The sequence below is a fragment of the Delphinapterus leucas genome, chromosome 9 (genome assembly GCF_059928025.1).
Source record: "Delphinapterus leucas isolate spDelLeu-1000000601 "Yukka" chromosome 9, BTC_Dleu_Yukka2, whole genome shotgun sequence".
Lineage (NCBI taxonomy): Eukaryota > Metazoa > Chordata > Mammalia > Artiodactyla > Monodontidae > Delphinapterus > Delphinapterus leucas.
In genome coordinates, this window is record NC_143137.1 from 87,675,074 (window position 1) to 87,701,539 (window position 26,466).

At 35.2% G+C, this 26,466-nt stretch overlaps 1 protein-coding gene across 10 annotated transcripts in view; it reads left to right on the top strand.

Annotated features, from left to right (window-relative positions):
- Positions 1-26,466, top strand: part of KMT2E (lysine methyltransferase 2E (inactive)) — a 97,891-nt gene that overhangs the window by 42,829 nt on the left and 28,596 nt on the right. For 8 of the 10 annotated variants that reach the window (XM_089917775.1, XM_089917773.1, XM_089917780.1 and 5 more), the window contains 8 exons: positions 3,614-3,728; positions 4,602-4,831; positions 7,959-8,039; positions 16,233-16,291; positions 17,196-17,368; positions 21,360-21,398; positions 25,822-26,052; positions 26,171-26,301. In XM_089917775.1, coding sequence (XP_089773901.1) covers positions 3,614-3,728; positions 4,602-4,831; positions 7,959-8,039; positions 16,233-16,291; positions 17,196-17,368; positions 21,360-21,398; positions 25,822-26,052; positions 26,171-26,301 — 1,059 coding nt within the window. Of the gene's footprint in view, positions 1-3,613; positions 3,729-4,601; positions 4,832-5,300; positions 5,390-7,958; positions 8,040-16,232; positions 16,292-17,195; positions 17,369-17,388; positions 20,051-21,359; positions 21,399-25,821; positions 26,053-26,170; positions 26,302-26,466 lie in introns of those variants that run through there. The other 2 variants (XM_089917781.1, XM_089917782.1) reach the window with 2 other exon arrangements.

Consider the following 26,466-nt stretch of genomic DNA (forward strand, 5'->3'; position numbering starts at 1 on the left):
GGATGAACACAGCACCATGGTTTATGTTTTGATACATAATTATTTACAGACATAGTATACTAATGTAGTTTCTGTATGGTAAATGTTATACCTGCGTATTAACTCGGCATTTATGTGACAATATAAATTGGCTAAACAGAGCCCTGAAGCAACTATTTACACAGAAACTTACATATTATCTCTGTAGCCCTGCAGTTAAAAATTTACTAAAGCTTTATGGTAACATTATAGGAGATTTTGAGGAAAACTCCTGTAACCATAATACAGTGATTTTTGTTACCATGAGTTTTTGCTGTGCTGTTGTCCATGTGTAAATATGGTAGGTTGCTCAGATTTAATCATTTTCTATTGATTGGACATTTAAATGATTTCTACTCATATCTAGTTTTATGAATAGTGTTAAAAAGAACATCTCAATTCTTCAGGTCATTATTTAGTGGGAATTACTTTCTTAGGATAAATTTCCAAAAATGGGGTTACCGGATCTAAAGGATGTTTGACTTTTGGTATTTGTCACAAAGTTGTTTTCAGATTCACTGTGTGTTTTGAGGATGTTTAGCACCATGGGACTTTTTAGGGAACATTTCTAAGGATGTCTGGTGTCCTTTTTTTTTGTTTTTTTTGGCTTTTTTTGTTTTTCTTTTTAATACTATCTTACAGTTTGGAAAAATCCTTAAAATATGTCAACCCATTTTTTTTTAACAATTGTTACCTTCTTTTTAAAATTACTTTTATTAAGTAGCAGCATTAGAAATGAGGATCTTGATGAAGTATTTCTGCCTTCTTGCATTGCCAACTTGTTAGTATTTACAACTTTAATTTTTTTATTTTTTAATATTAAAGTATAGTTGATTTACAGTGTTGTGCTAATTTCTGCTGTACAGCAAAGTGACTCAGTTATACACATATATCCATTCTTTTTTATATTCTTTTCCATTATGGTTTATCCTAGGAGATTGGATATAGTCTGTGTCCTATGCATTAGGACCATGTTGTTTATCCATTCTAAATGTAATAGTTTTCATCTAACCCCAAACTTTCAGTCCATCCCTCTCCCTCCCCCCTCCCCCTTGGCAGCCACAAGTCTGTTCTCTATGTCTGTGAGTCTGTTTCTGTTTTGTAGATAGGTTCATTTGTGCAATATTTTAGATTCCACATATAAGTGATATCATATGGTATTTGTCTTTCTCTTTCTGACTACTTCACTTAGTATGATAATCTCTAGTTGTATCCAAGTTGCTGCAAATGGCATTATTTCATTCTTTTTTTATGGCTGAGTAGTATTCCATTGTATATATGTACCACATCTTATTTGTTCATCTGTTGATGGACATTTAGGTTGTTTCCGTGTCTTGGCTATTGTGAATAGTGCTGTATAGCTTTAATTTGAATCATGAGGTTATGCAAAGGATTTGTGGCTTGTTTACATGCTTGAATTTATCTGTATTCACTGAAAGTCTTATTTTTTTAATTCCCAACCATTATCTACTCCAAAATACAAATTTCTTGCCACACTCTAAATCCCTAAGAGTGAATCTTTCTATAATGGCCACAATTCCTACAATCTTGCTTTAATAATAGGTCAGGAATTTCTAAAACCCCATTTCTTCCCTCTATGTATTTTTTTATTTTATTTATTTATTTTGCGGTACGCGGGCCTGTCACTGCTGTGGCCTCTCCCGTTGCGGAGCACAGGCTCCGGACGCGCAGGCTCAGTGGCCATGGCTCACAGGCCCAGCCGCTCTGCGGCATGTGGGATCTTCCTGGACCGGGGCACGAACCCAGGTCCCCTGCATCGGCAGGTGGACTCTCAACCACTGAGCCACCAGGGAAGCCCCCCTCTATGTATTTTTAAAAGAATTCTAAAGGAATCAATATTGTAGTCAAAGGTAGTTTGGCAGTATGTATTGATTTTATGTGCATTTACCCTTTTGTTCAGCATTTCTGCCACCAGGAATCCATGTTGTAGAAATACTGCCAAGTAAGCAAAAAACAGTGTATAGAAGGGTGTACAATTTCAGTGATACCTTTAACACTGAAAAACAGAAACAATGTAAACATCTACCAAAAGGGAATTTGTTAAATAAACTATGGTACATTCATATAATGAAATAATCTGTTATTACCAAAAATAAGGTAGGTATGTGTTGACAGTGAAAGATTGAAAAAGCAAATTGTGAGTACATATTGTACCTTCTCATTTTTTTTAAAAAAAAACAACTGTTAGATGTATTTATGGATAGACAAATTTAGAGGGGGATACATGGCATCTTAACATGGGTGTATCAGGTATGGATGAAGACATGATCTTTTCACTTTCTTATGTACTTCTGTTTTAAAGTTTGTACAATGAGCATGTGTTAAGTTTGGAATTAAGAAACACATTTTTTTAAAAAGATTAAGCAAGTAAAATTTTAACATAACAGCATAGATAATAGGTGAGTACTGGTTTTCTAAATATTCAGAACATTTTGGAGACTCTTCTTTTGTAATCTCCTTCAGAACCACTTGACCTCAGTTTGTGCCTCTTCTCTCTACTGATTTTAGCACACTGGATCCCAAGCAGCAGTCACTTAGAGCAAAACTGAGACTTTGTGCAGGGGATGAGTGGAGGGGGGCAGTATATCAGGAAGTAATTGACAGTAGAAATTTGACCAATTAGATTGTAACTGCATTAAGAAGCCTTAAACCATGAAGAGTGCAAGTAGTACTAAATTCTAAGGGAAGGTTTTGAATAAGAGGTAGCATAAGGGTTATGAAAAAATCATCTCAAAGGATGGCGTTGGTAAGAATAAAGGCACAGAAATGAGTCATGTTGTGTGTGTGCAAGGGAGAAATTAATTTCAGTGTGAATTGCCCTCAGAAGTAGGTTCACTACCACATTGATCAATAGGAATTATCAGGCTAGGGCTCAGGAGGATTGATATAAGTGAAGAATTTGGGAAAGTGATGAATGTAAAATGCTAGGCCAGGGAATTTATAAGCCCACCACAGCGGGTGAGTTGTTACTCTCAGTTGTATCAGTGGTTGGTCAGGTCATCATCATTTGGCCATTATCAGGCCAGAACTGCTGATCTTACACTACCATAGGCTGCTAGTTACATTTTTTTCATAAGCAAACTTTGGTTCATTGTGAGGTTTCCTGTTCCTTAGGTTTTCTGATATTTCCAAGGCTTTGTTATATCTTGACACACTAACACATACATGAAGCTTTGACATTGAAATGTATACTTCACATTCAAATTGGGGTCCGTATGGATTCAGTATGTCCTTAGTCTTGTTTAAATTATTTCTACCACTTTTCTCCATTCTGTGCATAGTGTCCCCAGTGCCACTGAGTATATTAAGTAATGTTTAATCTCTACTAATTTTTTTTAATGATAGGAAAACTATATCTGAACTTGAAGGGGGGACATTTATTGTACTTAATTAAAAGTTTGTTTTAATGACGCAGATTCTAAATAGGATATATCATGTCCACAGGGTGTCTTTGTTTTAGACATTTTAAAGACATTTTATTTGATAGCCAATAAAATAAGTGCTTATAATTTTAAATAGATTGAAAGGAAAAAAATCAATGCAATTCTCTTTGATGCAACTTTTTTCCCTCCAGACCAGAATCTGTAGAAGCTAGCCCTGTGGTAGTTGAGAAATCCAACAGTTATCCCCACCAGTTATATACCAGCAGCTCGCATCATTCACACAGTTACATTGGTCTGCCCTATGCGGTAAGTGTCATTCATTTCTCTGGAAGGGTATGTTTTATATCTGTAGATAAATCTCTATATATTTTATATATCTAGAGGTTGAAAGTTGATGTGTGTGGTATTGTGCCTAAAACTGAATATTTTAAAAGCAGACTTGTTTTATACTAAACAATTAGGTATGTAATTTGTAGTTTAGTTTTTTCATTGATCTAATTATATTTATTCAAGGGATTAAAATTCTATAAGAGGAATTCCCTAGAAGTTTTTATATTATTATTATTTTGCTTTTTTATGCTATTAATAGTTTAGTATTATAATTCTTTACCTTCTCTATAAAAAGACTGTAGATAGAATTGTACTATCTACTGTTGATTCTAAATTATATAGTAATTATATAGTTACCATTTATTTAGCACTTATATGTCAGGCTCTGTGCTAAGCATTTTTGCATATATTATCTAATTTCATCTTCAAAAACAACCTAATAAGATAGGTACAACCTAATAAGATAGGTATAATTTTCATCCCCATTTCGTAGCTGAGAAAATGAAAGCTTGTCTAAACTAACTTATTCAATGTTGCCAAAACTTTAAAAATCCCTATTTTATACTTTATAGTGATAATATGTCTTTTGTAATTGTTTTTGTTATTCTTTAGCCCCCAGTTTCCTGAGTTTTTTTTTTTTTTAACCACTATTCTCACATCTTGCATTGTGAAGGTGACCAAGTTTCTATATCTGGTTTCACCAAGTCATTATTTTAAAGGTATTAAGGAAGAAGTAGGCCAATTTCATCTCTCTCAAATATTTAAATTAAGGATTGAATTTTATTTAAGTTGCTTAGTTTATATTTTTATTGAAATTACATTGTGATGTATTTGTGATTAATTACCCAGGACCATAATTATGGTGCTCGTCCTCCTCCAACACCTCCGGCTTCCCCTCCTCCATCAGTTCTTATTAGCAAAAATGAAGTAGGCATATTTACCACTCCTAATTTTGATGAAACTTCCAGTGCTACTACAATCAGCACATCTGAGGATGGAAGTTATGGTACTGATGTAACCAGGTGCATATGTGGTTTTACACATGATGATGGATACATGATCTGTTGTGACAAATGCAGGTAAAATGTTTCATGCCATTTGCTTATTTTTCTAGAATGCTGCTAACCTTTGTGATTGTTAATGTTGGAAAAAATAAAGTGACTTTTGAAGGAATTGATAAATGCATTTTTTAAGCGATACTTTTGCAACTGTCAGTGCACTCTCTTTTGCTCCTAGGAAATGCCCCTATGGGAAAAAAGCTATCCTAGAGTTTTTCTTAGAAATCCTCGTTGTTAATTGAGTAATAGGCAATCAGTTCTGAACTTTATTCATACAGAATCACATCTCTCTCTTTACGCATTTGGTAGTAATACAACTACATAAAGTAGACAAGACAGAAATGAGAGGAGAATTGAGTCCTGTGTATTTCCTTTGGAATTATTTGTGCTGTATAGTCAACTATGATTTTCCAGTTTGGGGGAATTATACATTTTGATTGATGTTTGTTTGACCTGACTCTCTCACCTCCTTTTGACTTGAACCTTGCAGCACTCTGGAGTCTCCTTGAACCAGAACCACAGTCTCCCCTCCCCCAACCCTGGTTCAACCACCAAGAAAGGCCTCCTCCCCTAGAGAAGGTGTGATTGGGAGAGAAAGTGGGGTTTTGTTTTCTTTCTTTTTTTTTTTTTTTTTTTACCCTGGTGGGAGGGAGTTGGGGAGGATGGAGAGGGAACAGTAGGATTTCAACCTGAAAGTTACTGAGTCCATCCCCTGCATAGGCTGGGAAGCAGAGAGTATTTAAGCAATGTACTGTAGAGGATAAGAAAGTTTGATAGTTTACAGAATGTCCTGGATCTGGTCTTAAGGCATAGCTTCATCATTTTATTTGAAATAGTACCCATATTTGAATGTGAATGTAAAAATGCATTGCTGAGCCACATAGAAATTACTTTGCATTATTTGTAATCTTGTTCCCATCTATTAAGTTAGGTGATTAGGAGTGGGATGTTATTGATATAAACAGGCAGTTATGTTATATATGAAAAAGTTGATTTACCTTTGCCAAAAAGGGGGAAGATTAGCCTTAAGTGGAATGTGAAATTTGATGGGGTTTTTTGTTTGTTTGTTTGTTTGTTTGTTTTTGCCGTACGCGGGCCTCTCACTGTTGTGGCCTCTCCCGTTGCGGAGCACAGGCTCCGGACACGTAGCCTCAGCGGCCGTGGCTCACGGGCCCAGCCGCTTCGCGGCATGTGGGATCTTCCCGGACCAGGGCACGAACCCGCGTCCCCTGCATCGGCAGGCGGACTCTCAACCACTGCGCCACCAGGGAAGCCCATTGATGTTATTTTTATGGGAAGTTGTAATATTAATGCTTTGAGTTAATTTTCATAATAAAAATACATTGTGATGCTTTTTAAAATTTAAAAATAAACTTATGGTACATACTAATTACCATAAGCAATCACCTCAATGAGCTTATTCAGGAGGTGAATTTAAAAACTAAGAAAATAACTTCTCTGATAACTTGTTTTCCTCATTATTTTTTAATTAGCTACTTATTAGCAAATGTGAATTCATATTTCAACCAATCATATAAAATAGCTTTCTCATTGCTGATTTTGTCTTATGTGGTAAATTACATACCATTGGACAATATTTTTATTTTAATGCATAATCTAAAGTGTTTTTGTTTTGATTAATTACAATGATCTATATATAATATAGAATTATATCTATTAGAAAAGAGTGAAATAGTCCTTAGGACTTATACCTATCTACAAATTCTTGAGGGACCAGTTCACATATTTTGGATTATTCAAGGTATTTGCTTTTTAGCAACTGCTCTATTTGTTATGAATTTATTTTTTGTTATTCTAGTTTTCTACTGCTTAACCTGTAGTATACTACAAGGCTTAATCTTTTTTCCTCTATTCTTGTTTTCATTGCCTCTATATATTTTCATGTACCTACTGCCCATACTCATCTCTTTCAAGTTTGACATCTAGAGCTCTGATTATTTATTCATTTTCTAGTTTTATTTCTTCTGTGGTCTGCATGACATTATTACTTAGCCCCCAGATTTAACCTAATTTGTTATTCTGGCTCTCCATGTCAGGTGTTCTGCTTTTCTTTTGAACTTTTTCCCGTACATGTTTGATACATAGTCCATTACCTTTCACATTTACCAGTTCTCGTCCCAACATACTCAGTTAAGAAATAAAGAGCAAGATCATAGCAGTTAACTCAGTAGCTATATATTAAAAGTAGCTCATTATTATATAAGGAATAATTAAGACTATTTTTAGAAACAGGCATATATATCAACTTTAGACCAATTAAAGTCTTGGCAATAAAATGCAAAATAATAGCATTGAGAAATTTGCCTCAAGTTGGTCCATGTATCACATTAAAAATAGAGTTCATAATAGGTTTAGTCTCTATCTTCATGAAATGACTCTTGGATTCTTTAACTTCATCTTCTCTGCCATCATTCTAGTTCTTTCCATTGTTCTTTAACTTAGATCTGGAATGTTGGAAAAGCCTCTTAGTTGATTTTATGCCTCCAGTTTCTTAACTTCTTTGAATTAACACTGTATACCATCAAACAAACCTCTAGTTGTTACCTGTTGCCAATTAGAGGAATGCTCTGCAAATCCTGACATTCCAGGTTGTATGTAATCTGACTGCATTTTACTAATTCAGTTTTATCCCCCTCTGTTTCTCAAAATGAACATTCTTCTTCAGATATATTAACTGCCTTCTGGCTGTTGCTCCCAGTATCTGTCTACTTGAGAAAATGTTGCTATAATGAGGTCTTTTCTTCCTAATTTCCCAAGTGAGGTTCTCTTCAAGTCTCCGTTATTCTTCAGGATTCTTTTCCCATTAATTCCAAGCATTGTGGACATCTCCAGTTTGTGATTTCTAATTATATTTGTAATGTATACCTTTTACATTGTAAAATTATATTTGCTTTAGAAATTTATATCATATATATAATATCCTATATTTGTCCTCTTATTTTTGCATCTCAAAGTTTTATCTTCCCGAGGACATATTTCTATGAATTCTTCGTATTACCTTTTACACTGCTAAACTCAAAGTAGACACTTATTAACTGATAGTTAAATGGAATATCAAATCTTAATTTAAGGATGATTTTAATAATATTTTATATGTTCTGCTTTTCTTTTTTTTTCCTTTTTAAAGTGTTTGGCAACATATTGACTGCATGGGGATTGACAGGCAGCATATTCCTGATACATATCTTTGTGAACGTTGTCAGCCTAGGTAAGTTGTACATACAGTAAAATTGCCAGTCATTTTACTGAGGTAATCTTTAGTTATTAGAAATTTATGTATGAATTCTAGATTAAACAATTAATGGATACTGTATTTCATCGAATCTAAGATGGAAGAAGTTTCCTTTTTATGGTTTGTTTTGTTTTTTGGGTTTTTTTCTTTTTCCATTCTGACATCTCTAAAATCAAGAAGAATCTTTTCATTGATAGCGTGTCATGGTTTATTTTCTAGGGTTTTTAATGATGCATGAAATAATAGTGCCTTTTTTAAGCGATGACATCTTTTTTTCAGTGGACTGCAAATTATGTTATAAAGTTACTAGAAGGACATTTCGTTAGTTACAGAATTTTGCAGGGCTTTTACTGTCATTCTGCTTGTTGGCAGTAATGTGTTTTCTTCCCATTTCTTTTTGGTGCTTTTTAAAAAAAATCTTTTTTAATGGACATTTCAAACCTATATAAAAGTAATAGTGTAATGAACCTGCATGTTTCCACCACCCAGCTTCAACAATTGTCAATAATCTTTTTTCATTTACATTGCTGTGTCTTTTTCTCCTTCACATATTGTTTTAATGCAAATCCCAAATATATTATTTCATTCATATGTATCCTTATGTATTTCAGTATGTATGTATTTGTGTATTTCAGTATGTATCTATAAAAGAATTTTTTAACAAAAATCTATAACCACAAAACGATTATTATGTTGATACATGCAACAAAATCTATTACATCCAGCCATTCTTAAAGTATTGATTGGTTGCTATACATCTCTTTTAAGTCTCTAGTAATCTAAAGCTACACCCCTTACCCAACCAACCCCAGTCTCCTTTGCAGTGTGTTTCTTTAAGGGACTGAATTGTTTATTTATCCTGGTGAGTTTGCCAATTGCATTATCATGGTTTAACAGATTTCTCTCTATAGATATTTCTGTAAATAGGTGTGTGATTAGATTTAGGTCCCTTTTTTTTTTTTTTTTTTTTGGGGGGGTTAGACTTTCATACACTGTGTTCTATCAGGTGACACATCTTATAATATATGAATGGGACCCATTGATGGTTATTTTTAAGATCCATTAATTTATTAGGGGTTGCAAATTAGTGACATGTTAATTCTATTGCTTATCACTTATTAGCTGGACTATTTCTGTAGAAAACTTCCCCATATTAACTGTTCCGTTCTCTTAAGGTATATTTCACTGAGGAAAGGCAGGATAAATGCTTGTTGATTTGTAGCCTTTATCAGTTTTTAGAATAGTGAAAAGAATTCTAAGTGTCATTATGAAGTCAGGGATTTAAACATATTGGATATCAGTCTGTTGCAGTTATTCCTTTCTTTTTAAATATTTATTTATTTGGTTGCATAGGGTCTTAGTTACGGCAGGCAGGCTCCTTAGTTGCGGCACGTGGGCTCCTTAGTTGTGGCTCATGGGCTTGTTAGTTGCAGCTCGCCAGCTCCTTAGTTGTGGCTTGTCAGCTCCTTAGTTGTGGCATGCAAACTCTTAGTTGCAGCATGCATGTGGGACCTAGTTTCCTGACCAGGGATCAAACCTGGGCCCCCTGCATTGGGAGCGTGGAGTCTTATCCACTGTACCACCAGGGGAGTCCCTATTATCTTTTTTTTTTTTTTTTTTTTTTTTTGGCTGTGTTGGGTCTTTGTTGCTGTGTGTGGGCTTTCTCTAGTTGCGGCGAGCGCGGCCTACTCTTCGTTGTAGTGTGCGGGCTTCTCATTGCAGTGGCTTCTCTTGTTGCAGTGCACAGGCTCTAGGCACACGGGCTTCAGTAGTTGCAGCACACGGGCTCAGTAGTTGCAGCATGCGGGCCCTAGAGCACATGGACTTCAGTAGTTGCTGTGCGTGGACTCAGTAGTTGCAGCACACGGGCTCAGTAGTTGTAGCGTGCAGACTCAGCAGTTGTGGCTCGCGGGCTCTAGATTTCAGGCTCAGTAGTTGTGGCGCATGGGCTTAGTTGCTCTATGGCATGTGGGATCTTCCCAGACTAGGGATCGAACCCGTGTCCCCTGCATTGGCAGGCAGATTCTTAACCACTGTGCCTCCAGGGAAGTCCCCCTATTATCCTTATTTATGTTGAAATTTTGTCCCATTTTTGGTCAATGGGAACCACTTTGAGTTGGCTTTGCGGTCCTTTTGACAATACCCTAGTAGTACTTGCTAGCTTTGTGCAATCTAACACGACAAGATGTCTCGGGCTTATCTCATACTTCTGTGCCCCATGCTCAGAATTGGTTTTCAAGACCAGAATCTGAGACCTAGTAATGCTCCTTCCTCCGGAACTACTCAACGTTGCTAGGTCTTTTTAGTAGACGAACCTAGTCTACTAGAAGTTTTGTCTGTTTGTTTATTTTTAAGATAAAATACATGAGTTTATACAGATAATTGCAATTTAAATTTAGGAATACAGTTGACCTTTGAACAACATAGGCTTGAACTGTGCATGTCCACTTATGCATGGAATTTTTTCAATAGTAAATACTACAGAACTACACACTCTGCATTTCGGCACCCCAGCCCTCACGTTGTTCAGAGGTCAACTGTAGAAGGTTTTCATTTAACTGTTTCTGTATTCCATCTGTGTCTCTCTTTATCCTAGTTCTCAACAACACATACAGTAGTGTAATTAGAGTATCATGTAATTTGCTCAACTGCTTAATCCCATAGAAGAATGTAACAGTCTCAGAGTAACAGTATCAACAATAGCACCTGTAGCAATATGATTATGTAAAACACTTCAGAACTTTTTTTTCCTGTAAGATATTTTCTACAGGGATGTATAGTTAATTTTTTGTGTTTAAAGTCTCTTGAAAGAATTTTATTGTGTGGTTATAACACCAACTGGGTACACACTTCTGGGTTAGGTTATTAGTTTTATTTTTTTTTTTTAATAAATTTATTTTATTTACTTATTTTTGGCTGCGTTGGGTCTTCGTTGCTGCGTGCGGGCTTTCTCAAGTTGTGGCGAGCAGGGGCTACTCTTCGTTGCGTTGTGTGGCCTTCTCATTGTGGTGGCTTCTCTTGTTGAGGAGCATGGGCTCTAGGGCGCACGGGCTTCAGTAGTTGCAGCACGCGGGCTCAGTAGTTGTGGCTCAGAGACTCTAGAACGCAGGCTCAGTAGTTGTGGCATACAAGCTTAGTTGCTCCACAGCATGTAGGATCTTCTGGGACCAGGACTCGAACCCATGTCCCCCTGCATTGGCAGGGGGATTCTTAATGCCTGCACTACCAGGGAAGCCCTAGTTTTATTTTTGATTTTTTAAAAATTAAACTTTTGAAGTAATGTGGGTTTGCATGCATTTGTGAAATAATACAGAGATCCTGCGTATCCTTTATTCAGTTTCTCCCAGTGGTAACATCTTGCAAAACTGTTAATACAATATCACAGCCAGAATATTGACATTGGTATAGTCAAGCTACAAAACATTTCAATCACAAAGATTCCTATGTTGCCTTTCCTAGCCGTACCTACCTCCCACCTCTTACCCCTCCCATCCCTGACCTTTGGCAACCACTAAATCTGTACTCCATTTCAGTAATTCTGTCATTTTAAGAATGTTACATAAATGGAATCACACAGTATGTGACCTTTTGGAATTGGCTTTTTTTTTTTTTTTTTGCGGTACGCGGGCGTCTCACTGTTGTGGCCTCTCCCGTTGCGGAGCACAAGCTCCGGACGCGCAGGCTCAGCGGCCATGGCTCATGGGCCCAGCCGCTCCGCGGCATGTGGGATCTTCCCAGACCGGGGCACGAACCCGTGTCCCTTGCATCGGCAGGCGGACTCTCAACCACTGTGCCACCAGGGAAGCCCTTGGGATTGGCTTTTTTTTTACTGAGCATAATTCCCTGGAAAGCCAGCTAATTTGTGGCATATATCAGTATCTCACTTTTTTCTATTTTTAAGTAGTGTCATGTGGTATATATGTACCAGAGTTTGTTTAACCACTCACCTACTGAAGGACATTTGGGTCATTTCCACTTTTTGGCTATTACAAATAAAGTTGCTCTGAACATTTGTGTACAGGTTTTGGTGTAAACCTAAGTTTTGTTTTCTCTGGGATAAATGCCTAAGAGTGCAGTTGCTTGGTCATATGGTATTTAGTTGCATGTTCAGTTTTATAAGAAATTGTCAAATTATTTTGCAGAGTAGTTGTATCATTTTTCATTCCTACCAGAAATGGATGAGTAATATAGCAATTTTATTTTTAAGGATTGCTTTTTGTACTTTATTTTTATAATTATATGCTTGTTTAATTATGTAAGAAGTAGTCACATCATTCTAAAGTCAAATATTTTAGACAAGGTACATTCAAATAAGTCTAACATTTACGACCCCTGTTCCTTCCACTTTGGAAGTAACAGTTTTTAAAAACTTGATTATTCCTTCCATTGTTTGTTATATTAGAAACAGATATGCACATATATATATATTTGTATTCCCCTCCTTACTTAGATAAGCAGTAGTATAGTAGAGTTTTTGCCACATTAGTTTTTTGTCTTAAAAATATATCCTGAAGATCACTTCATAGTAGTAATATAGAGATTGACTCATTTCTTTCGGTAGCTTCAAGGTGCTCCATCTTTTTCATGTACTGTAGTTTAGTCAGCCCTTTGAGTGGACATTTGAGTTGTTTCCAGTCTTGTGTAATTGCAAGTGGAAGTGGGATTGTTCAGTAAAAGGGTAAATGTATATATCAAATTTTGTCAGATATTGCCAAATTCCCCTCCAGTAGCAACTGTCCAGTTTTGAATTCCCCCCAGTCATGGATAAGCATGCCTATTTTCCCCAGCCTCACAGTAGAGTTTTTGATAGACTTGGAGTTTTGCTGGTTTAACTAGGTGAGAAATGGTAATCTCAGTGTTTTATTGATACTTTTCATTTGTTTATTATGAGTGAGGTTTTTCCTTTTTTTCTTTTTTATTGGAGTATAATTGCCTTACAATGTGTTAGTTTCCGCTGTACAGTAAAGTGAATCAGCTATATGTATACATATATCCCCTCCCTCTTGGACCTCCCTCCCACCGCACGCCCCCCATCCCACCCATCTAGGTCACCACAGAGCACCGAGCCGAGCTTCCTGTGCTTTATAGCAGGTTCCCACTGGCTATCTGTTTTACGCATGGTAATGTATATATGTCAATCCTAATCTCCCAGTTCATCCCACCCTCCCCTTCCGCACCCCCCCCACCGTGTCCACATGTCCATTCTCTACATTTGCATCTCTATTCCTGCCCTGGAAGTAGGTTCATCTCTACCATTTTTCTAGATTCCATGTATATGCATTAATGTACGATATTTGTTTTTCTGACTTACTTTTCTCTGTTTGACAGACTCTAGGTCCATCCACATCTCTACAAATGACCCAATTTCGTTCCTTTCTATGGCTAAGTAATATTCCATTGTATATATGTACCATATCTTCTTTATCCATTCATCTATTGTTAGACATTTAGGTTGCTTCCATGTCCTGGCTATTGTAAATAGTGCTGCAGTGAACACTGGGGTACATGTGTCCTTTTGAATTATGGTTTTCTCAGGGTATGTGACCAATAGTGGGATTGCTGGGTCATATGATAGTTGTATTTTTAGTTTTTCAAGGAACCTCCATACTGTTCTCCATAGTGGCTGTATCAGTTTACATTCCCACCAACAGTGCAAGGGGGTTCGCTTTTTTCCACACCCTCTCCAGCATTTATTGTTTGTAGATTTTTTTTTTTTTTTTTTGCGGTACGTGGGCCTCTCACTGTTGTGGCCTCTCCCATTGCGGAGCACAGGCTCTGGACGTGCAGGCTTAGCGGCCATGGCTCACAGGCCTAGCCACTCCACGGCATGTGGGATCTTCCCGGACCGGGGCACGAACCTGTGTTCCCTGCATCGGCAGGCAGACTCTCAACCACTGCACCACCAGGGAAGCCCTGTTTGTAGATTTTTTGATGATGGCCATTCTGAGTGGTGAGAGGTGATACCTCATTGTAGTTTTGATTTGCATTTCTCTAATAATTAGTGATGTTGAGCATCTTTTCATGTGCGTCTTGGCCATCTGTATGTCTTCTTTGCAGAGATGTCTATTTCGGTCGTCCACCCATTTGTTGATTGGGTTGTTAGTTTTTTTTTAATTTTTTTTAATATTAAGCTCCATGAACTGTTTGTATATTTTGGAGATTAATCCCCTGTTGGTTGCTTTGTTTGCAGATATTTTCTCCCATTCTGAGGGTTGTCTTTTTGGTTTGTTTATGGTTTCCTTTGCTGTGCAAAAGCTTTTAAATTTCATTAGGTCCCATTTGTTTACTTCTGTTTTTATCTTCATTACTGTAGGAGGTGGGTCAAAAAAGATCTTGCTGTGGTTTATGTCAAAGAGTGTTTTTCCTATGTTTTCCTCTGAAAGTTTTATAGTGTCCGGTCTTACATTTAGGTCTTTAATCCATTTTGAGTTTATTTTTGTGTATGGTGTTAGGGAGTGTTCTAATTTCATTCTTTTACATGTAGCTGTCCAGTTTTCCCAGCACCACTTATTGAAGAGGCCGTCTTATCTCCATTGTATATTCTTGCTTCCTTTGTCATAGATTAGGTGACCGTAGGTGCATGGGTTTATCTCTGGGCTTTCTATCCTGTTCCATTGATCTATATGTCTGTTTTTGTGCTCGTACCATGCTGTCTTGATTACTGTAGCTTTGTAGTATAGTTTGAAGTCGGGGAGTCTAATTCCTCCAGCTCCGTTTTCCTTTCTCAAGATTGCTTTGGGTATTCAGGGTCTTTTGTGTTTCCATACAAATTGTAAAATTTTTTGTTCTAATTTTGTGAAGAATGCCATTGGTAATTTGAGAGGGATTGCACTGAATCTGTAGATTGCTTTGGGTAGTATAGTCATTTTCACAATATTGATTCTTCCAATCCAAGAACATGGTATATTTCTCCCATCTGTTTGTGTCATCTTTGATTTCTTCAATGAGTTCTTTATAGTTTTCTGAGTACAGGTCTTTTGCCTCCTTAGGTAGGTTTATTCCTAGGTATTTTATTCTTTTCATTGCAGTAAATGGGAGTGTTTCCTTAATTTCTCTTTCTGATCTTGCGTTGTTAGTGTATAGGAATGCAAGAGATTTCTGTGCATTAATTTTGTATCCTGCAACTTTACCAGATTCATTGATGAGCTCTAGTAGTTTTCTGATGGCATCTTTAGGATTTTCTATGTATAGTATCATGTCATCTGCAAACAGTGACAGTTTTACTTCTTTTCCAGTTTGGATTTCTTTTCATTTTCTTCTCTGATTGCTGTGGCTAGGACTTCTAAAACTATGTTGAATAAGAGTGGTGAGAGTGGACATATCCTTGTATGAGTGAGGTTTTTCTTTGATTTTGTTTTACTTTATAATAGTTACTAGCCTTTTTCCAGATAGTTGGGCTTTTTTTAACATGTTAAAATCTTTTTTTTTAATCATGGGGTAAATATCTGCTGATTTTCAGTAAAGCTTGCTTAAAAACTGACCATTAGGGAGGACAGTCACTTGAGTGATATCTGCTTATTGTTCTGTGATAACTAGAATTATCAGTGATGCTAGGATAGTTTTATGTCCTACTAGATATTAAGGCAAGTCTTATTACTGAGTAGTAGGTATTTCAGTCTAAAGCTCTTATTCTCCCATCTCAGCTCCCATGTAAGAACTATATCTAGTTATTTGACATTTAGACTAATAAGTTTAGGCAGTGAAAACGCTTTGGGGGCGGAGAGCGAGGCAAGTAAACAGTTACTATGGCTGATGTACTTCATGAGCAGAGGCTGGGGGAGGTCAATGAAATATTTTGCTTAATTGTTAAATGTTTAGTGTTTATTATTTCAAAATTGGAAATAATTTAGGCAAATAGTAATAATGCAATAATGATGCTAACATTTACCCCCAGACTTTTTGCTTTTTTCAGTTTGGAAAAAAAAAGTACTAGTTTCCAAAGTAAAAAATTATTTTCTTAACACAACACAGTCACTTAACTGGCATCTACTGCTAATTATGCTAGATCAAATCTAAACTGTAAGGCAAGTGATGTACATATATTTTATACTGTGCATTTTTCAATAAGAACATTAGAGAAATTATCAAGTTTATCACATTTAAAACAGATCTGCTTTACATCTAAATTTATGAAAGTTTATAAATAATCATGTTAATATTTTAATATAGGAGTTTGGATAAAGAGAGGGCAGTGCTACTACAACGCCGGAAAAGGGAAAATATGTCAGGTGGGTGAAAAGGATCTATACTAAATCAACTTTAGTATGATTGAGAGAATAAGTGGCCTGCATATTTTTTAGTCAGACGTAAACTGCTTGCTAATGAACGTTGATTGTATATATAATTTACAATCTCAAGTGTAGGTTTTAAATACTCTTTTTTACAGATTTTATAGAACAGTAATGTATTTATTTTAGGAAATATGGAAAATAAATAAAAATCATCCATATTTTCTTGCACATAGGTAACCTATTGGTTTAAAGATGTAAAATATGTTTGCTCTTTTGAAAGATGGTGATCCGTTAGTTGATCATGTGCAATAGTGTTTATTTCATTTTTAGGAACAGGATTTGAAGTTTTAACATATGCTAAACTTTCACTTTGGCTTATAAAACATGTTGCCACCAATACAACTATTTTTGAATAACCGTAGTTTATTGAACTGTGTGATGGACATTTGGGGTGTTTCCAGTGTTTTTGTTATTATTGATAGTAATGTCATGAAACCCTCTTGGATAAGGGTTTTTTTGTACTTTTCCCATTTTATCTGTGGATAGATCCCTAGAAATGGGGTTGCTGGGTGAAGAGGGTAAGTGTATATAGAATTCTGCTAGATATAGCTAAATTCCCCTTCATAGAGATTTCTGAATTTCCACTGGCTATGTTTGTAAGTGTCTGTTTCCCACAGTCACACCACCTGAGTGTGTTGTCAGATTTTGTATCCTTTCTCGTTTAACATATCAGAAATATATTTGCAGTTTGCATTTAAACGTGTCTTACTGAGTGAGGAAGTGAAAAAAAATGTTTATTCTTCAGAAAGGTGGGGGAATAATAGTTTGTCATGTGGAATGCTGTTTTATTGTTTGAAGTAGAAGTATTACTTGTGCAATAATTTTTATTTTGCCTTTGAAGATGGTGATACCAGTGCAACTGAGAGTGGTGATGAGGTTCCTGTGGAATTATATACTGCATTTCAGCATACCCCGACATCGATTACTTTAACTGCTTCAAGAGTTTCCAAGGTTAATGATAAAAGAAGGAAAAAAAGTGGGGAGAAAGAACAAAACATTTCAAAATGTAAAAAAGTAAGTTTTTCCTATTTTGAAGATGAATAGATAGGAAGTGGTAGAAGTAATGGATAGTAGCTAGAGAAGGTAGCAGCATCTAAGCTTACTCAAACGCATTTAAAATTTTTAATGTGTTTTAAAGATTGAAATGGAGTAGAGAAAAATGTTTGCAAACTGCTTTAAATCATCACTCTGATGAGACTAGTCATAGAAATGCAAAAGCTAAAATAAGATTTAGTGAAGGTTGTTGGTTTAGAAAACAGAAATAACAGTTCGAAATTTTTAATAGCTTATAAAGAAGTAGAGGAGCATATAATGATTGTGAATGGTTGTTTATAGCTGTTTGTCTCTGAATCATATTTAATCATTTTAATAAGCCTCCACATTTGTTGAATTTCTTACGATCTAGATTTTTCTCACTTAAATTTTTGTATTAAAATATCACCAGGAGGGGCTTCCCTGGTGGCGCAGTGGTTAGGAGTCTGCCTGCCAATGCAGGGGACGCGGGTTCATGCCCCGGTCCGGGAAGATCCCACATGCCACGGAGGAGCTGGGCCCATGAGCCGTGGCCGCTGAGCCTGCACGTCCGGAGCTTGTGCTCCGCAACGGGAGAGGCCACAACAGTGAGAGGCCTGTGTACTGCAAAAAATATATATATATATCACCAGGATATGATGACAGAAAACTATTTATAAGCCACTTTTTAATAAAGTTGTTATAATTGCTAATGAAGTTTTTTGTCATGTAAGGTAAAAGATACTTTCCATAATGACTATATATTTATTAAAGAGTGAAATTATACGTAGGTATAAAATCATTTTTTTTTTGAGTAATTCTTCATGATATTATTTGGTTATTTAATAGGCAGCATGTATATATATATATATATTTTTTTACATTTAATTAATTTTGGGGGCTGCGTTGGGTCTTGGTTGCTGCGCACAGGCTTTCTCTAGTTGAGGTGAGCGGGGCTACTCTTCATTGCGGTGCACAGGCTTCTCACTGTGGTGGCTTCTCTTGTTGTGGAGCACGGGCTCTAGGTGCGCAGGCTCAGTAGTTGTGGCACACGGGCTTAGTTGCTCCGCGGCGTGTGGGATCTTCCCAGACCAGGGCTCAAACCGGTGTCCCCTGTGCATTGGCAGTCGGATTCTTTTTTTTGTTTTGTTTTTGTTTTTGTTTTTTTTTGTGGTACGAGGGCCTCCCACTGTTGTGGCCTCTCCCGTTGCGGAGCACAGGCTCCGGACGCGCAGGCTCAGCGGCCATGGCTCACGGGCCCAGCCGCTCTGCGGCATGTGAGATCTTCCCAGACCGGGGCACGAACCTGTGTCCCCTGCATCGGCACGCGGACTCTACACCACTGCGCCACCAGGGAAGCCCAGCAGTCGGATTCTTAACCACTGCGCCACCAGGGAAGTCCGGCAGCATGTACTTTTAAATATCTTTTTCATTTTCTAATTTCACCTCCCTGTTTAACATAAGTCTTGATTCTAGCAGTCTTCACATATGTGTCTCTCTCTAATTTTGCTATTCTTCTCCTGTATTTTATTCAGTCTGGACAACTATTACCAAATTCTCCCTCTGATTTCTGATATGTTATCTTTACTTAAGCTGTTCCCTTCATTGTTCAGAATATTCTCTTCTCCATCTTTTAAACTCCTACTCTACTTTGAGGCCCATCTAAAGTAGTACTTTTTTCGATGAAATTTGCTATGATGATCTTTCTTTGCATTTCATCATGGCACTTGAACCTATTATTACAGCACTTAAGCACATTTTGCTTTATTTCATTGTTATTTTCCTCATCTCAGATTGTAACTTATGCAGAGAAAGTGATTGTCTATTAAGTGCTTTTTACAATTTAGGAACTCATGTTTAGGTATTGACCTAATTTTTTCATCTACTGCTTTCAAATTATGCCTTCTCTGTTTACTGTATAAAAGTTACTTGGAAACGTTATCCTTGTGTAGTTCTATTTTTAGGTCATCTAGATTAATCTACTTTTTTAATAAAACAGATTTTGCATTTTCTCTGGCTGGAATGAATTTTGGCTGTTTAAAATGAATCAGTTCTGTCTTGGAGCACATTTTATTTGTTTCAGAATATTGTTGTATATTTAAAAAGAGAATTTTTTCTCTCTTGTTAAGTTAGTAATACTTGATAAGGGTTAGAAAAAAAAATCCAGGAACTGGGAGTAGTTTGCTTTACTGTTAAGTTTTTATTATTATTTGGGGGCAATATATAGTTAAAAATATATAGCAGAAGGATATATCTAATTTTGTTTTTTATTCAGCCTGTTGTTATGGCTAACTGTTAAAAATGTGAATGGAGTTAACAATAGACATTCTGGACAGATGACATTTAAAAAATACTCATAAAACCCTATTAAGGTATTGTTGGTTGGTGTTTTAGCAATTTAGGGCTTTGGCATGAAGCGTTAACACTGTTAAAGACATGGATTGTGTATTGTGACCCATATATTACGATTTTAATTTTTTTTTAATTTTTTAAATTTTCTAATTTTACTTGAAAAGAATTTTTCAAACTTGATATTAATTTTTTCATAAAGCTATGGTCAGCACATATTACTTACTTATGAATGTTCTATTTTTCTTTCAGTGTTTCCTCTGTAAATCAGACTTGCATCTTCTTTCATCATACTTCAAGTTCTTCTTTTGTTTCAGCAGCACAGCCATTATCCAGGTTTAAAAATCTTTAAGTCATCTTTAGTCTTTGACATTCAGAGTTATTGTAGAAAGCACTATTGATTTTTCCTTGGGAATGTCTCTTCAGTATATTGATATTTTTCTTCCTTTTTGCTTCTATAAACCCAGTCTACGCCCTTATTACCTCTAGTACAGTAATATCTTCTTTAATTTCTCCAACTTTATCCTCTTTTTACTTTAGTCCATTCTGCATTTGGTTCTGACATTTTCTGTGACTATCGTTTTTATATCCCTTCTCTGCTTAGAGGTATTTCATGGATTCCTCCATCATAGTGAAGAACATACGGTATTTAAGTCAGAATCTTAAAATGTGACTTTTTAAATAAGGCTTTCATGACCTACTTTTACATTTTTTTTAGCCAGTCTTACGTCATAACTATTTTCAGTAGGTAACAAGTGCGGTATATTAGTTTTTCTTTGAGTGCGACATATTTCTTCCTATTGTGTGCCGTCTTTCATATTTCTTTAGTACCAGAATTGTATTTCTTTCAGTTGTCCACCTGTCTGAACATATCTATTCTCCATAGTCCTAGCTCTTTTTCTGTGTTTTACGTGAAGGTTCTTTGCTGCTGCTGCTGCTTCTCCTTTTCCTCCTCCTCCTCTTTTTAATAAAACTTGCTGTCTTCCAACGTATAGTCTGCACACAAATTTGGAACCTAAATAAATTAGGAACTATATTGCTTACTCTAGGTTTAGTGTTCGTAAGTCTCTCGAAATAAGAGTGTACACTTTGGGGAGTGGAGTGGTAAAGTAAGTCTTAGATAACACTTTAGGACTTGGCAGATTAGAGAGCTCCCATTCAATATTTACTGAGTAAGTACAGTTCTTTTCACCATAGTGCTTATAATTTGAGTCCCTACTAGTAAGTGCTCAAGTATTACTCGCTAGTTGACTTAGAAATTAAAGTAATAACAAAATTATTTTAACCCACCCCAAAACTTGGCTCATGACTTAAAACTACTGCAGTATTTTTAATACCTTTCAACTTTTATCAAATATTTTTCCATGATTGTAATATTGAGCACACAGAAAATTTATAAATTTTCTTAGCATTGTATCTTATACATATTTTCATGTTATTACATAGTCTGTATTTATTTTCAATAGTAGTACAGTGTTCTAGTAGAAGACTTTACTTCAACATTCCCCTACTTCTGACTGTATTGGTTATTACCATATTTTGTGTTATTTATGTGACTTCAATAAAAAGCTTGAGTGGACTCATTTTTAAATATTAATTATATCCAGTTTTTAAAAAACTAACTCAGAATTCCATGTTATTTCAGGCCTTTCGTGAAGGATCTAGGAAATCATCAAGAGTTAAGGTAAACGCATTAAATTTAAGCCCTTATTATCAGTTGTCAAATATCTAGTGGTTAAGTGGTTGCTTGTTCATTATAAAGTAAATTATGCTGTCTTAATTCTGTGTCATTTTATTGCTTATTATCTTTACCAGAAGTGGGACCATAGAGAATTATAATAGGGTTAATATACCACTCTTGGAGTTTATTAACACTGTTAAAACATTAAACAAAAGGAGATATATAAGTAATTTCTAATAGTAGAATTTCTAATACTAAAATTAAAAATTTTCATTTATCATTATATTCCATTATATATATATATATCCAATATATCCATATATTCCATATATTCCATATATATATCATTATATTCCAGTACCACTAGTATTCAGACATAGAAATGCAAAATAATATTTGGAATTTGAAATTTTGCTCTTTTGCAAAGTTGGAATTCTAGTGATTTAGTTGTCAGTAGTTATAAAATATTATAAAATCACCATAGATTCACCGTGTAAGTACAAACTAGTCACTTGTGCCTTGAATTAATTGGAATACATCCTCAATGTTGTAGATGCCAAGATTGCTGAGAGGAGCAAGCCCCCCCAGCTCTGCCTCCCCTTAAAAGATAGGTTTCTGTTGGATCACGGAGGTCAACTATACAGTGTTACTCTAACTTTCTAGGTTAGGTAGTAAAGGAGAATGAATATCTCAAGTTGCCAGATATTAAAATAGGATGTGGGAAGCGTGTTAGAATACATCTGTTGTCCCCATAGTATAAAGTGTAATAATTATTAATTATTCCACATTCCTGGAAAACAGATCATTAAGCAGCTGTCCAATGATTATTCTTGCATAGTTTTGGAACTCTTTCTTAAGAATGTTAATACATGGTGTCACTCAGCATACTGCAAGTCCAAAGTCTTGTAAAATGTTCTGTAGATGTTAAAGTTGGGGGTTTTATATTTACTATATTAAACTTGTATTTATGGGATTTTCTCTGACACCAGAATGAAGAGGTCTGAAAAAGGGTTTTTTATTAAGCTGTTGGAACTATTGATACTCCAGTGGTTTTCCTTTTTTCCCATTTTATCTAATCTGAATAGCAGGCTTAATGAGGAAGGAGCATCTTTTACTTAACTGAGATATTTTCATTTATTACGTAAAGAAGTGACAAATTAAAATTTGAAGAATGCTTTGTTCATCTTTGAAAATTTTTTCGTTAACTTGAATATGTCTTTAAGATCATTACATTTCTAATAAGTAATTCTGTCATATTAAAAAGGCTCAAGAGATATAGAAGAGCTGTATTGAAGAGAAACCAAGTTAGTAGAGGATTTATTTGGGCGGGGGGAGGGAGAGCAAAAAAGAAAACAAATTAAAAACTGAGACGATTTCTTTAATAAAGCTGATGAAAACCTTAATATGTAGTGTCATATAGGAGAAAGACAAATACTGTATATTATCACTTATATGTGGAATCTAAACAGTAAAGCAAATGAATAAGTAGAATAGAAACAGACTCACAGATACAGAGAACAAACTAGTAGTTACCAGTGGGGGAAGAGGTGACAAGGGCAAGATGGGGTTAGGGGCTTAAGAGGTACAAACTACTATGTATAGAACAAATAAGCTACAAGGATAATAATAATAAGCAAAGGGAATATAGCCAATGTTTTATAATCACTTTAAATGAAGTATGATCAATAAAAAATTTTGAATCACTACATTGTACACCTGAAACTAATGTAATATTGTAAATCAGTTATACCTCAATATATAAACAAATAAATAGGGGTAGTAAAAAAGTGATTGTAAACTTCTGTGTCTGTATATAGTATTTGAAAAACATTTTTGTATTATATAAGCCATATTCACTATGGAAAATTCTGAAAAATAAAAAAAGAATAAAAATAAATAAAGGCCCAAAAATATGTGATGTTTCATATTTGTATAAAAATTTGTTCTTTATCAAGTGGTCATTATAATGTAGAATATATAATTCCGTAAAAGGTCAGTTGGTAAAAGAAACCTACCCCTATCAAATAGTTGAGCAACTTACTATCGTTTGTTTCATTATAGAAAAGAATACTTTTTGTAATAAAGATTAGTTACTTATATGGAAGGTGGACTGATGGTAAATTTTACTAAGTTTTACCATACACATGTACATGTCTAACAGCATATATAAGAATTTTCATGAAATCTATATGTGATTTTTAAATTTCACAGTTATGGTAGGTTGTACACAGTATAGAAATAATCTATCTTCTCATAAAGGTGTTCCATTCTGTAGAAGAATTGATGAACAGCATTTGCAAACAACTAAATTGAAACTTCTTGTGTTAATAAATCCATTATAAATTTGAATTATGCTATCGATAAGATACATGTTTTTGTTATCTGCATTAATTGATTTTCATCCTAAGACTGCAAATAATTAATTGAGGGAGTCCAGGCTTTAATAAACTTTTTAAATGTGTGGTAATTATGCCTTTCTCTAAGTTGCATTCCAATGAGAAAAGGATTCCCTTTTTGTTTCCTAAAACCTATTGAGAGGTTGTAACTTTTCACTGCTTAGCATTTAGCATTCTTTTTCTTTTTTTTAAAAATTTTTATTAGAGTATTGTTGATTTACAATGTTGTGTTAGTTTCTGCTGTACAGCAAAGTGAATCAGTTATACATATACGTATATCCACTCTTTTTTAGATTCTTTTCGCATATAAGTCATTACAGAGTACTGAGTAGAGTTTCCTGTGCTATACAGTAGGTCCTTATTAGTTATCTATTTTATATATAGTAGTATGTATATGTCAATCCCAATGTCCCAATTTATCCCTCCCCCCTTTCCCCCTTGGTAACCAAACCATAAGTTTGTTTTCTGCATCTGTGACTCTATTTCTGTTTTGTAAATTAGTTCATTTGTACCATTGTTTTAGATTCCACATACAAGCGATATCGTATGACATTTGTCTTTCTCTCTTTGACTTACTTCACTCAGTCTGACAATCTCTAGATCCATCCATGTTGCTGCAAATGGCATTATTTCGTTCTTTCTATGGCTGAGTAATATTCCATTGTATGTATGTACCACCTCTTCTTTATCCATTCATCCATCGATGGACATTTAGGTTGTCCATGTCCTGGCTATTGTAAATAGTGCTGCAGTGAACAATGGGGTGCGTGTATCTTTTCGAACTATGGTTTTCTGCAGACGTATGCCCAGGAGTAGGATTGCTGGATCATGTGGTAGCTCTATTTTCAGTTTTTTAAGGAACCTCCATACTGTTCTCCATAGTGGCTGTACCAATTTACATTCCCACCAACAGTGCAAGGGGGTTCCCTTTTCTCCACACCCTCTCCAGCATTTATTGTTTGTAGAATTTTTGATGATGGCCATTCTGATTGGTGAGAGGTGATACCTCATTGTAGTTTTGATTTGCATTTCTCTAATAATTAGCGATGTTGAGCATCTTTTCATGTGCCTCTTGTCCATCTATTTAGGTCGTCCGCCCATTTTTTGATTGGGTTGTTAGTTTTTTTGATATTGAGCCGCATGAGCTGTTTGTATACTCTGGAGGTTAATCCCTTGTTGGTCACCTTGTTTGCAAAGACTTTCTCCCATTCTGTAGGTTGTCTTTTCGTTTTGTTCTTGGTTTCCTTTGGTGTGCAAAAGTTTTTAAGTTTAATTAGGTCCCATTTGTTTATTTTTGTTTTTATTTTCATTACTCTAAGAGATGGATCAAAAAACATCTTGCTGCATTTTGGCACTTAGCAATCTTATCTTACAGATTTTAATAGGGGGTATGAGGAGGAGCAAGCACTTAAGCTTAAAGGTCTTTATTTTGTGAGACATTTTATTCTCATGTTGAATTTATCATGTGGACAGTTGATTATAGATCTTGGAATTATACAAAATTAAGATATCAAAGTATATTTTTATTATAAAACATGTTAAAAGTTGAAGTATTATATCAGAAAATAAGTTTATACTTAATATGTAGTATGTATGGTTTACATAATAATTGCAAATTTATTCTGGTTAAATAGAACTGTGAGTACAGAGTAGATATTGGCAGTCTCAAAAAAATTATTACACGCTATCTTTTTTTAACCGTTAGCTGACAATGACTCCAAAGTTTTGGGTATTTTCAGTTTTATTGAAAGCCTCCATTTGGCTACAGTAGTGAAGCTTAAACTTCTGCTATTCAACTTAACTCTGCTTCCTTCAGTTTTCCAACTCGTGTGTCTGGCATCAGTATAAAAATGTATTAAGCTGCTCACTTATGGTCTTTTTTTTTTTTCTTTTTCCTACTAGGACCAACTTAGAAAGCCTATCATTATTTCTGGTTTATATTGTATTCTTTTATATAGATTGTCATATTGTGTGTGTGTGTGTAAATACTTAAAATCCAGATATTAATGCTTAGTTTGCTATGATTTTAGGGCTCAGCTCCAGAGATTGATCCTTCGTCTGATGGTTCAAATTTTGGATGGGAGACAAAAATTAAAGCATGGATGGATCGATATGAAGAGGCAAATAATAACCAATATAGTGAGGGTGTTCAGAGGGAGGCACAAAGAATAGCTCTGAGACTGGGCAACGGAAATGACAAAAAAGAGATAAATAAATCAGATTTGAATACCAATAATTTGATCTTCAAACCTCCTGTAGAGGTAAATATATCATTTGCCAAGAGATGATAAAACAAAAACCTTTTTCTACTGTATATCTTAAGTACTTAGACTGAAAGCAGTCTGGTTTTAGTTAATCTCAACTTTTCTCTGATTGTAGAGCCATATACAAAAAAATAAGAAAATTCTGAAATCTGCGAAGGATTTGCCTCCTGATGCACTTATCATTGAATACAGAGGGAAGTTTATGTTAAGAGAACAGTTTGAAGCAAATGGATATTTCTTTAAGAGGTATATTCATTTATTTCTCCATGTTAGTTTTCTGTAGTTAAGTATTGAATTTTTGGCTATTTTAAGCACAAAGCTATTGTTTATGTGTATTTTGTTTTCTAAGGGATTATTTTAATATTTAAAACTGTAGATGCAGATATATTCCTTAGTCTCTTTTTTAAAATA